Source organism: Chelon labrosus, assembly GCF_963514085.1.
Source record: "Chelon labrosus genome assembly, chromosome: 2".
NCBI lineage: Eukaryota > Metazoa > Chordata > Actinopteri > Mugiliformes > Mugilidae > Chelon > Chelon labrosus.
Window position 1 is genome coordinate 15,225,053 of NC_140338.1, and position 13,154 is coordinate 15,238,206.

Here is a 13,154-nt window from a genome sequence, read left to right on the forward strand (position 1 = left end):
CATTTTCTAACAAGTTTGTAGTGTCTACTTAACACCACAGAGGTTGTAGATGTAGCATAGAGTTATTTAAACATGGAAGTTGGTCGGTCTCATTTATACTTGTGAATCAGTCAGACAGTGTGAGTCAGACTTGACCTTGTTTTATTCATGTTTTCACAGTGGTCAGGAGAACTGGAACTGATCTTCCCTTCATGGTAAGTGTTCACCTGTCTGCTCTTCTCTTCATCTTCCCTCAATAATTAAATAAAATAAACAGGACAGTCTGTTAGTGCAGTTAATTTCTGACGCTGCTTCTCTCTTTTTCAGGATCACTGTATTTTTCAGCTTTACAAAGTCAGGTCTTACACTTCCGAGGACAAAAAGGAAGAAAAAGAACAACCCAGGAACTGTGCGGTGAGGGCGTCTCACCTCCCACTACTCACTCAGTCCACTCGACAAAGACCTGCGATGCCAACCAACTGTAAACCCATGAAGTGTTCTCTCATTCACAGCAGCGTCATCAGCAGTCAACCCTCCAGCTTTTCATTCTGTCCAATCATCTGACTGAGCATTGTTTCTGCGTAGTTAGATTCACCTGTAGAGAATGAATTTATACCTACATTATCAGTTTTAACACGGTGACACAAGTGTACATTTTTTACACTTTCAAAACTTTTGAAAGTTTTATATATTTTTGTTAATCTTTGTTTTATAACATGTAAGTTATAGTTTTTTGTAGCAGTAGCTCATCGTTATTTTTTTTCTCTCTGTGAATATTTGTAAAATGGCTTGCATCATTTTGGTTCAACAGGCCGCACTGACCAGGCAGACTTTAAAGTAATGGTTTAACATTTTTGGAAGCACAAAGATACCACTGTGAAACATGTTAGCTTAGCTTAGCTTAGCAAAGAGACAAAACTAAGTGATACAGTCATCCTCGCTGTGCTTTGAGCTACTGCAAACACTAATGTATGCTAACACGCTGGTTTAATGTTGACCACGTCTTTGTTTAGCACGCTAACATTTTGCTAATTGGCGCTTAACAAAATATGTGAGCAACTTGATGTGACTCAATATTGGTGCTACGAAAAGTCAGATGATATCCTCTAAGCACCATGGACATCTGTAGAAAACTAATTTTATGGCAGTACATGAATTTCTCGTCAGGGAATGTCAACAAAAAACAAAAATGTCAGTCTAGTGAAGAAGCAAGTCAAATTCTTTACTCTGGTAGAGCTCTTTGTTAGCGTGGCTAAACTGTGAATTTGTGGTTTTACAGGTATTGTTTTTGTACAATCAAGGCATAGCATACCAACATTTTGTCTCCACGTTTTGCTCTAAGCTAAGCTAAGTCATGAGGACGTTCATGTTGAGGGTACAGATGTGACAGAGCTATCCACGGTCTCAGCTGAACTGGCAAGGAAGCAAACAATTATATTTTCCTTTAAACACTGAAAGAGTAAAAGCTCAGGTTTGCTCAGGATTCACATGTGGGTTAAATTAAAGGATTATCTTATATCTTATCTCTTACTTTAAAGAAGTTTCCCCTGGTCTTTGCTTCTGCTTGAGGCAAGATGCTACAAGCTATATTCAACTCACACACATAAGCTACATGCATGTTTTCAAGGTTTCAAGACGGCTAACACGCGACGAGTTGCGTCTTAGGCATTTTCTCGCCGGACCATTAGTGAGGGCCTAGTTGCTTGCGTTGAAGTCCGAGGAGAACACACAAAATAAGTTGGAGTTTGTGGTGAGGGTGAAAATCTGTGAATAAAAACTTCAGTCCAAAAAATGTCTGCTTTGCTTTTCTTCAAACTATTCTCTCATTAGCACACTCCTTCTTTTAAATGTGCTTTTATATTGCAAACGTCACAAAATCAATGCAGAAGAATTTGATGATACACGTGAAGCTAATCCTCAGATGTCCACACTCTTAAAGCAGCATTTTTTTTCTCTACCAACACACAGCCTGAAAGCGTAGGGGAACATTCAGGTAACACACTGAGACACATGCACACTGAAGGTTGGTGGGTTTGCAGGGACTGACCGTGGGGGTTGTCTGGGGTTGAGGTGGTGTGATGCTGTTGCCACCCTATCAGAGGACTACTACACTTCATTAATTTAGAAAAAAAACATTGGGCCCAGAAAACATATGCACACTTCACATGTTTACTTTGGTTCCCGATGTCTCCTGAAGAGGAACTTTTTCTCTTCCCCACCGGATTGACGGCTGTAAAAATAAGACTTCCTGAATGTACTGCTGAGGGCATGCGCGTATTTGTACATCCAAGCAAGCTGTACACACTTCCTTCTTCGGTTATGTATGGAAACCCGACACTTTATGTGGAATATTTCAGTCACATTAAAGACTGTGTGACTCTTTAATTAATTGGTAATCCTAAAATCTGTCCTGCCGTTCAGCTCTTAACCAGTGTCAGCTCAGATATGCTCCATCCCTGGTGATCCTCTACAGCACGACAGTATTTATGCAGTGTATTTTTTTAAGTTAAACTATAAGACTTTTAAAGAATGAGTCTGACATTTTCAAGGAAATGTTTATTTACATTCTTCTTGAGTCAGAGAAAAAAAGGCAAATTTACCCATTTGCGTCTATGTCCCATTCAATTTAGAGTGCAGCTAGCTTAGCGGCGGTTAGCTTAGCGACTGTAGCCTGGTGGAAATTGCTAGCATAGATTTTATTTTGCCTTCAAAACTCACTAATCCATTTAAAACCAAAATGCTCAGGTACGCAAATGTAATTACTTCATGCTTGTTCGCTGATGAGTTTTAAAGAAAATGCTGTCTTCACTACATTCACATGAATTTGACTGGTGGGCAGCAGGCAAGCTACACTTCACTCAAGATGGGGACGGACACAACAACCTGCTTTTGGCTGAGCATCTTTAGTTTGTGCGTAATAATACATCATAACCATATAACCACTTACTTCATAACCATATTTATTTAAATATCTGGCATTTTTATTTACATCAGTCTGAATAAAACTCTCTCGGTCTCAGCAGTGTCTCCTGTTTTGAGTGTCTTCCATTCCCCCTGTGACTCCCTCTGTCCATATATCTATGTATCCCTGTAGTTATTTCCTGTTTTACAATTAAAATCACTTTCTTTGCGTGTTGCGTGATTGCTGCGCGTCTCCTTTTTCTTGCAGCTTTAAACAAACACTAGAGTCTAGAGTCAAATATACAAACCCGTGACTATTTTAATGGCTGCACTATTCTATCATACAATTGTACTCAAGGCTGACCCGACTTTTACTTTTTTGCAAGTCTTTACAAAGTCAATCTTTGCATCTTCACGAACATGATGCGTTTTTTATTTTTACATGGTCCCAGATCAGCTTTTAACTCTTCGGCAAATAACCTGAGGCTCCAGACCCTCGCTGCTCTCCTCCTCATCAATAGTGAATGGCCCTCCTATGTAAACTTATATAATGCCTTGCAGCTCTTTTTCACAACATTTGGCCTCATGTGTGCACCTCCTTCAGACTTCATGCTCTCCCTTGGCTCCCGCAGACGGCTCTCCCCCTTTCCCCTCTTCCTCTCTCGGTTTATGTTCTCCCCCCTCCTTCCAGTCATCTCGTCTTGTGGTCTCTATATGTGTGTGTGTGTGAGGGAACTGCGGGGAGGAGTTTTGAGTCATTCATCTCACCTGGTATAATACATCCTTTGTGAGTTTCAGCTTTATAAAGTCACACTCACATCACATCTACCCTTGCACACCTCAGCCCTCTGTGCAGACACAGATCCCCAAATCGGACGCCACCATGAGGATGAGAATGTCGCTGCTGGTCTTAGTGGCAATTTTTTGTGTGACAAATGCTCAAACCGGCAACAGCAGCAATGACAACAAGCTGCAGGTTCAGCCACAGCAGCAACAGCAACAGCAGCAGCAGCAGCAGCAGCAGCAACAGCAACACAGCATCTGGGATGAGCCCATCAGATTCAACACCAAAGCCAAAGACTCGTGTACCATGGTGGTATCCGGAGCTGGGGACTATACTCGTCTGCGTGTTTCCTGCAAGAGTCAGACCCAGACCCCTGGACGCTCATACTACTGTGACTTCCAGGGCAAACCCAACCACTGCCGAGCCTACAACCTCAACCCTCGCCACTACTTCACCCAGATGATGTGGGAGTTGAGGAAGCTGAGCCACGCCTGCCAAGGAGCCAAAATCTACCGCCCGCCGATGTGCAAGAAATACCCCGACGAGGCTCAGATAACCTTCCTGTCCTCCTGGCCTAAGACCACAGCCCAGAAGCCTTCAAAACCCGCCCAGGAGCCGCGTAAACCAGCGGCGCCACCCCAGACCAAGCCCGTCATTGCTCCGAAACCTGTGAAGCCCCATTCTCAGCCCGTAAAGCCCCAGGCAGGCAAGGTCCCCCAGACCAAGAAAACCACCCCCAAGCCTGCGAAGACCACTACTCGCCCCACGGAGCAGCCTGGGTCTAAATCCTCCCGCATCGCCTCCGAGTACTGCTGGAAGAGCTTCCAAGGCGTCTGCACTTACTTCATCAGCTGGTTCCAAAACTGAAATGATGCCGCAGACGCAGGTGGGTGATGTAAAAATGTAGAAGAAGAAAAGGAAAGTGGGAACGTAGAAAGAAATCTTAGGAGAAAGTTAGAATTAAAGGGGATAGAGATGAAGAGTAGTGGTTGTTTATGCACGGAATAAGAAATCAGATTGTTATTCATACCCAGAACACAACTTTAATTTTGCCAATTTTATGGGGCAACAAATCTTTGTCTCCAAGTTCAGGTTGGAATAACTCATTCTCCTATCTTTGACCTCTCCAGGATCTTCATGAGAGCCTTTCTCCTCTGCAGGAAACTACAGGCTGAGCCTTTAACCTCCCGAACGGTTAACAGATGACTGGATGATTTTAAAATCTGTACAACACACAGCAAGGCGAAAGGAAACTATGGCAGGCATGCGCTTCTGTTTGTATATGATGTAAAATGCCCTCCTTGTGACACATGCATTTGTTCCAAAAAAGAAAATGTGAAGGTAAAGAGAATAAAGTCGGAGTGGTGACGTCTCCACCTCTGTGTCTCACTGTTTCTTCTGTTCCAAGTTTTCACACTCGTGCATTCAAAGGAGTCCTTGTTTCTTTTCACCCCCGGCTGTAACAACACGTCTGAGGAAGTTGTTACGGCGCAGACACAAACAGAGCGAACCCAGACTGCCTTGAAGATAATGCACCTCAGTCACGGTGTGTGTCTGCAGCAGGGCTAAACACTTCCACGCATGAGCCGATGAATTAACTCCTGAGAGCGGTGGCTGTGTGCAAGAACAGAGGGGGTTTGTGTGGAGGCCGAAGACGAGAAACGAGCGCGGCTGCGGCATCAGTGTTGTTTAACACACACACAAGCACACACAGTGGTTGAGGATGGAAGCTGTAAATCCCTTTTGATTCCTTAAGAGGCAGTTTTCAGTCGTTAAAGTTCATGCTGTGCAGCCATTTTTAAATCTTTAGTTTCTAAAAATGTGTAAAATAATGCAACAGCAATGAGAATATTTCCATTTAACTGAAGTTTGAGTTTTCCAATAACTGTCAGCATCAAAACTAGGTAACACATAATATATATGATACTGAGAACATTAAAACTATTTCAGTTTAAATAAAAGAGAGCAAGTTAGAAATCACTGAACAGAGCTGACATCAAATGTCCCTAAAAATGGTGGAGAACAAGATCAGACATCATAAAAAAAAACGTTTGCACTGATTTAACCCGGTAAAGCAGCTCTGCGTTCGTTGACATGAGTCTGCACAAATTAAGACGCAACGCAATACTGAAGAGAGATTTGCAACAAGTCAGTGAGAGGAGAAATATTATCAACAGTCCATCTTATGCACTCCAACCAGAACAAGAGGATGAATTATGTTTTAAATGGTATCATAAACGTGATGTCATGAACTCATATCTGGCACCAACACAACACTGTAAAATCCTCTTCAATATTTTTTTTCTGTGTGCCTTGACCCCTTATTTAAGTACCTGAGAAATTCAGTTTTCAAATCTGAAATGTGGCAAGATGCCTCACAGGAAGAAGCTTCGTGTGAGTGTGAATGGTTGTCTGTTTCTCTGTGTTAGCTCTGCGATAGACCTGTCCAGGGTGTACCCCACCTCTCGCCTGATGACAGCTTGGATAGGTGTCCAGCCCCCCCATCCAGCGACCCTACCAGAGGACAAGCAGTTGCAGGAAATGAATGAATGAATGAATGAATGAATGAATGCAGCAAAAGAGACAACACGATGCTTTGATTACCTTCACCTCTCTTACCTTGTGTCTTGTATCGACCACTCCTCCCCTCATTGGATTCACCTGTGTCTAGTTGACCCATCAGCCCATGTGTGTATATATAGCCTTGTCCAGATGTCTGTTGAGTAACCTGCTTGTGTTCCTGTCTGTTTTCCTTGGTTTTTGCTTTCAGCTTTGATAACCGTGTTCCTGTTTAGACTAAATGTAACCGTTTTGGATTTACCCTGCTACCTTTGCAGCTCTTAGAAACTGCTGCAAATCTACGTTGAAATATCAACAGTGCAGGATTAAATGCAGGATATCACTGCACATTTGAGTTAGTAAGATGAAATTTAACAGTGTCTTACAGTACTGATGGCTTAAAGGAAAGAAAACAGGAGTTTAACTGTATTATTCACCTTAGCTCTGTGAGTCCATGTTCAAGTGATGATTATTAGTGCCATTTTTCCTTTGCTTGTTAGCAGAAAAGATTCACGTTAACATATTTAATATTCGAGTCTGGACTCGGTGTAATGAGCTAATGTGAACTAGCCTGCTTAAAAATACAGATCTGCACAGTTCCTCATTTTTATTTTAATACATCGATGCATGGTGACATGATGACAGGGATTCATTCTCTTATGTTAAAGTCGTTTGATATTTGAATAACAAAGTTTTTTTCCTCCACATTTGTTTCAATGGCAAGCTAGCTGTGACACCAAATGATGGGTAAATTTTTTCTTTGTTAAATGGCTGATATTTTAGTTTTATCCTAAATCTTCAGGCTCTAATTTGTTGTGAGAAAGGTTCATTTTAAAAGCTTATTATACTTTTCCTGTACATTACTGTAAAGGTGGAAAATAAAAACTTTGGTAGTGGTAAAAAAAGATACCATTGATTTTACAGTGACTGTCTGTCAACTGTGCTGCCAGATCTTTACTGTTTTTTGACAGGAATATTTAAGAGTGTGCCTTTTTGTTCTTTTCTTTTGCAATAAATCTTTGACATTGAGTTGCTCATCCTGCCTCTACTGACACTGTGTGAAATCTATCTTTGTTGAAACATAATAAAATGACTAAAAGTCAAAAATCTTATTTTCCACCTCTACTTGTATTCAGTCTGCAGAACTGATGAACACTAGATGGTGCTGCTGAGCAGAGAGGAGTGAGACCCAGCTGCTGTTGAAGTCTTTCAACTGTTTTTTTTTTCTTTCTTTCTGTGCTTAAGAGGAGATAGAGTAGAAGAGGGCGCTGGCAACAATAGTCTGGTAGAACATGTCCAGCAGCTTCAGACAGATTTGTAGACTGAGTCTATGTCAGCTGACCAGTCCAGTTTTGATGCAGCTGTAGACCCAGGTCTAAGTCTAGGTCTGAACCACCTCTACACACTCTCCGTTGATGGTTACAGGCTACAGGTGCGGCCTGGATGTATAGAAGTTCTCCTGCTCTTGTCCATCCGTGATACAAGCCACAATTGCAGTGTCATCTGAGAACTCCTGCAGGTGACATGACTCTGTGTTGTACTTGAAGTCCGACGTGTACAGGGTGAATAGGACAGGGGAGAAATGTAACTGAAATATAACTTTTAAACCAAGTCTTAGCCTGCTGTGGTCGCGAGGACCGTCCAAAACCTTCCTCTGAACTTATAAATGTCCTAATCAGTGAAATAAATTCAAAGGATAATGCACTGACTTGTGTTATCTTACTGGAGACTAATCCAATTCATAACCATGGAACTTAAGCTATAAAACTTTAACCTAACCAAATATTCATGTTAAAATATAATGGTTTACATAACAGGGACGTCTGGTCCCACTAAAGGAAGGCAGGGCCTTGTATGTGACTGTGTAAACACATTAACTCTCTCCTGCTACTGTGAACTAAATCCCCTGACACACTGACTCAGAGTGATAAACTGCAGTAAACTGTAGGATTGTTGGACTTGTGCCCACAGGATCATTACGTAGCTCCTGCAGCATTATAGGAATGAAACGTGATGACAGGGTGGAAGGGGTTTATACATGTAGGTCAACATCATGGCACCAAAAACACTGAATAAAGGGAAGTTATGTAATTAGCATCAAGGTCCTGGCACTTGTCTTAAGGTGCTTGTTTCATTTTATTTAGACAAATCTCAAACAATAGACAGTTAGTACAGCACTGTTTGACTTCTAGAGGAAGAGAATATTTAAGTTCTCCCTCTGTCTGCGTGGGTTCTCTCCAGGTTCTCCAGCTTCCTCCCACCGTCTAAAGACATGCTCCTTAGGTTTATTGGTGATTCTAAATTGGCTGTAGGCGTGAATGTGAGTGTCAGTGGTTGTCTGTCTCTCTGTGTTAGCCCTGCCATAGACCGGAGACCTGTCCCCCCCGACGTTACAAAAGATGAATGAATGAATGAATGAATGAATGAATATTTATGTTTTTATGCACTCAAACATCTGGTATCTTTCAAAGAGAAGACATTCACTTTAGTAGTGAGAGTTTATTTTTTAATACAGGTTAATTATCTCAATGTGTGACTGATTCCAACATTTAACAGCTTAGTGATAGTTACGCCCGTTTTTGAAAAAATCCCAGACACTGATAAAGTTGGACTTTCTGTTCAGGCAGCCAAGAGCTTTTAGCTTTTACGGACATTCATTTAAACTTAAAAGTCGCAAACAAGTTGTGAAATCTAATCAGATTTGAATCTGAATGTGAATTTTGTTGAGAAACTGTTGAACATTTTATTCATCTACAAGTTGCACACCAACATACTCATTCATTATGTTTCTGTTCACCTCGTGAATCCAGGTCCAAATTTTTCTTTTAGCTCCGTTTTTGGTCTCTACCAAGTCCAGACAATATATTTGTTTTTTTTTTAGAAGCAAACTCTTTGACTATGTCCACCTAAAAATGGACGTAAAGCGAAGAACAGATGCAGATTCGCACGCAGAAAACATTCTTATTAGAAAAACAAAGTCTAGTATGGAGTCTTTTAACTTATTTTAACTGAGTCTTTTACTTATTTAGCTTGTTTAACTAAGTCTACACAGATCTCCCAGAGAAACGCCATTTCATTTTGTCTGTGTTACAGTTATATGTATGTCAAAATGACAGTAAAGCTTGTTGTGATGTGATTTGATTTAAGGTATTAAATTTGAATCATTGGATCTTTCTTCCAGTGTTTGAGCGTGTTTAGTTACGGCCATCACTTCATTCAACTGTAGATAAAACAAAAAATACATAACATGCATTATTTTACGTGACATTTGACTATAATATGGAATCTTATATATATATATATATATATATACTTTTCACAATGAAAAACAAGTTAAAGACTATAGCTGGGCCAAAATAAAGCAAAAAATCTAAACTTGTTTTGCTATTAATATTCTTAAAGCAAACATAGAATTCAATAAAGTATAATGTAAAATGTTGCTTTATGACTTAAGTGTTTTCAGTTTTGCATATAAGGATGTACTTGTGATTAATTTTTCTGTGTTGACACTTACAGTTTGCACTGTGCCACAACCAAAGCCCAGCCTGTAAACATGACTGGACTGATCTGAGAGAGGACCTGTGGGGGCCTGCGGTTGGGCCCCCCTGTTGGCTGTGGCGGGCACGCTGCTGGTGGGGCCGTGATCGGGACGGTCATCGGCCTTGACTGGGGGGCCGGGCTGACCTGGGCGGGGCGGGGGGGGGGGGCCTTGGGCCCCGTGGTTCGGGGGTGGCTCCCCTTCCCTCCCTGGGCGGGGGGCTTGGCCGGCGCTTGGGGGGCGGGGCTGGCCCGGACGTGCGGCATCCGGGGTGGGCCGGCGCACGCCCGTGTGTCCGGTCGCTGCCCCGGGGCCCAGACCGCACCCAGAAGGGTGGGGATTAGAGAAGGGGGGGGTTGGGGGGGGGGGGGGGGGGGGTACATGGGGATTGGTGTGCGAGAGTTGTGTGTACGGGTGTGTGTATGTGTGTGTGTTTGGGGGGGGCGGGGGGTGTATGAGGTGCATGCGGATTGGTGTGCGAGAGCTATGTGTGCGTGTGGGTGCGTGTGTGTTTGGGGGGGCTGTATGAGGTGTATGCGGATAGGTGGGCGAGAGCAAGGTTGTGTGGGCGGGTGTGTGGGTGTGTTTGGGTGGGGGCTGTGTGAGGCGCAGGTGGGTTGGTGTGCATGGGGGGAGCGTGTGTTTAGGGAGGTATGGTGTGTGTGCTTCGGGGGGGGGGGGCGCTGCCCTGTCCCGCTGGTGCCGGTCGGGTGGGCGACGGGGGCTCCTCTGGTCCTAGCGGGGCCCCGTGCCCCGATCCTCCTCCGGGTTGGGTCTCTCGGCCGATGTGCTGCTGCTATGGGGCTGACGGGGGCAGAGGCCCACTGGGGCGGTTCAGGGCCCTCTAGCTGCAGTCGGTGTGGGCTCTGGCCGTGGGGGTGGCCGCTCCTGTCCCGTGCCGGCCTCCGGGAACGGGGGAACCCTAATGCTGGTAGCGGCTCGTCTTCTGGGGGAGGTTCATCTGACCCCAGACACACATTCCCGGGACCCCTCCCATCCTCCAGCCTAACTCACTCACACATGTAGGGCTTTGGGGGCATGCACACCATGGGGGGCGCAGCGAGGGGGGGCATCTAAGTGCCCTCGTTTGCTGCACCCTGGGATGACATGCTTCTCAGTTTTAATCACACTTAGTCATTAAACGTATGGAACACTGACAGCACACAATCACCCATGGGGGGTGGGCTATGCAGTGTCTGGTGGGCGGGGCCGTTCAGGAGGATAGGACCGCTTGTGTGGCCTCGCCTCCAGCGCAGTGTGGTCACTACCTCCCAATTTTAATCGCAAACAACTCACATCTCACAAATACCCATAGGTGGGGGTGGGGGGGTGACTGGGTCGTCTTGTTCCCCTGTTCCCTGGGTGCGCCGGGGTGGCGGTGGGGGGGCTGGCAGCTCTCCCATGGGCCTGCGGTACCTGCCGGCTGTATCGCTGGGGATCTGCCTGATCCGGTGGGGACCTCGTTCTGGCAGGGTGGTGGTCCTGGTGTGGTGGCAGCGTGCCGTGGTTGGGGGGACTGCTTGGGGGGGGAGTACGGTGGGGTGGGGCCCTGTCGGGATGGGGGGGTCCCTGGGTGCTTGTCTGGCCGTTGCCGGCGGGGGGGTGTAGGGCCCTGGAGATCTGGGGGATGGGTGTGGCTGCCGACTGGCGGTCACGGTTTGTTTGTGGTTTGTGTTGTTTGTGTTCGACTGGGTGAGTCACAGGGGGAGAGCGTGTTAGAATGAGGGAGGGGGGAGGTGAGTAAGGTGAGTGCACGGAATGAGTGGGAGAACCTGGTGGAGGGTGTGAATGAGTGAGGAAATGAGAGGAGGGCTGAGTGGGATGGATGGAAGTGTATGAGTGAGTGGGTGTGCAAGTAGGTGGCAGGGGAGGGTTGGGTGGGTGGGAGGAAGGGAGGGGGGGCGGGGGTGGGTGCTGCCGGGGTCCCTGGGCGCGTGGCTTGGGCGTGGGGGCGGGTGCTGGCCCGTCCCGGGCGGCCGTCTGGGGCGGCCTGGTCCTTGTGGGCGTCGGCTGGGCCGCGTGTCTGGTGGGGGTGGGGGGTGCTGCCCTCGGGCTCGTGGGGCCGTGGACCCTGCTCCGTGCCTGTCCCGGGTGGCTGGTTGCCTGGCGAGGTTGGTGGCTGCCTATCTTGGGCCGCCGGGGCCTGCTCGCCGCAGCTGGGGGGGGGGCTCTGGCCGGGGGCCTCCTATGCCACCAGCTGGATGGAGGCATGTCCCTCTGTGGTGTGGTGGTGGGGACACGCACCCTGGGGTTGCTGCTGGTGGTTGGGATCCTGGGACTTCCTGTCCATTGTCTGCTCTCCTTGGGGGAACGGTTGCACCATCACAGCCATCTTTAAACACTCTTCATCCTCATTCTGCATGGTGACACAGTCACTGCATCCTCTGGTGAACATTTAAACCGTGTATACAAACCGTGAACATTAAGGACTACTGTGGTTTAGTTATCTGCTGTGTTATACAAACATGTATGTGTAGACTTAAACACGAGTGTATAAAACTTTTGTGCCATGGTTGTTGTCTACCCCAGTGTAATCTTTCTCTTTTGTGTGCCTTTTAGGATTGTCAGCTTGCTCTCCGGCCGAGACCGGGTGATGTTCTTTGTTGTGTTTCTCAACAGGTGTAGCAGTTGCTGCTTGGTGTATCCTCTTTTTCTCTCCATCCCCCCCCCCCCCCCCCCCCCTTTTTCTCTCAACTCCTGTCCACTCTATCTTTCTTTCTCTTCTCTCTCCGTGTCAGGTTCAGCAATATTATGTAAAGGTCCATCCACCAACATGTATAAAAAATAAAATAAAGTTTAACTGAGATTATCAGAGGAGCCTTATCATTCATAAAGCTCCCCTTGGCAAATCAAAATCTGCTCAGCACAATATGAAGAACAGATCATTATTCTGCTTGCTTCGATGCTGGACAGGACAAAAAAAAAAAAACAAAAAAAAGAAAAAGAAAAACAAAGTCTAGTATGGAGTCTTTTAACTTATTTTAACTGAGTCTTTTACTTATTTAGCTTGTTTAACTAAGTCTACACAGATCTCCCAGAGAAACGCCATTTCATTTTGTCTGTGTTACAGTTATATGTATGTCAAAATGACAGTAAAGCTTGTTGTGATGTGATTTGATTTAAGGTATTAAATTTGAATCATTGGATCTTTCTTCCAGTGTTTGAGCGTGTTTAGTTACGGCCATCACTTCATTCAACTGTAGATAAAACAAAAAATACATAACATGCATTATTTTACGTGACATTTGACTATAATATGGAATCTTATATATATATATATATATATATACTTTTCACAATGAAAAACAAGTTAAAGACTATAGCTGGGCCAAAATAAAGCAAAAAATCTAAACTTGTTTTGCTATTAATATTCTTAAAGCAAACATAGAATTC

The 13,154-nt window shown here is 45.0% G+C and overlaps 1 protein-coding gene across 1 annotated transcript; it reads left to right on the forward strand.

Annotated features, from left to right (window-relative positions):
• Nucleotides 1-3,763: 3,763 nt before the first annotated feature.
• On the forward strand, nt 3,764-4,531 carry fgfbp2b (fibroblast growth factor binding protein 2b; the record flags this gene model as incomplete). The annotated part of the gene is made up of 1 exon (XM_084572793.1): nt 3,764-4,531. One exon carries the CDS (start codon nt 3,764-3,766, stop codon nt 4,529-4,531), a length of 768 nt encoding a protein of 255 aa, XP_084428919.1.
• Between the last annotated feature and the right edge of the window lie 8,623 nt (nt 4,532-13,154).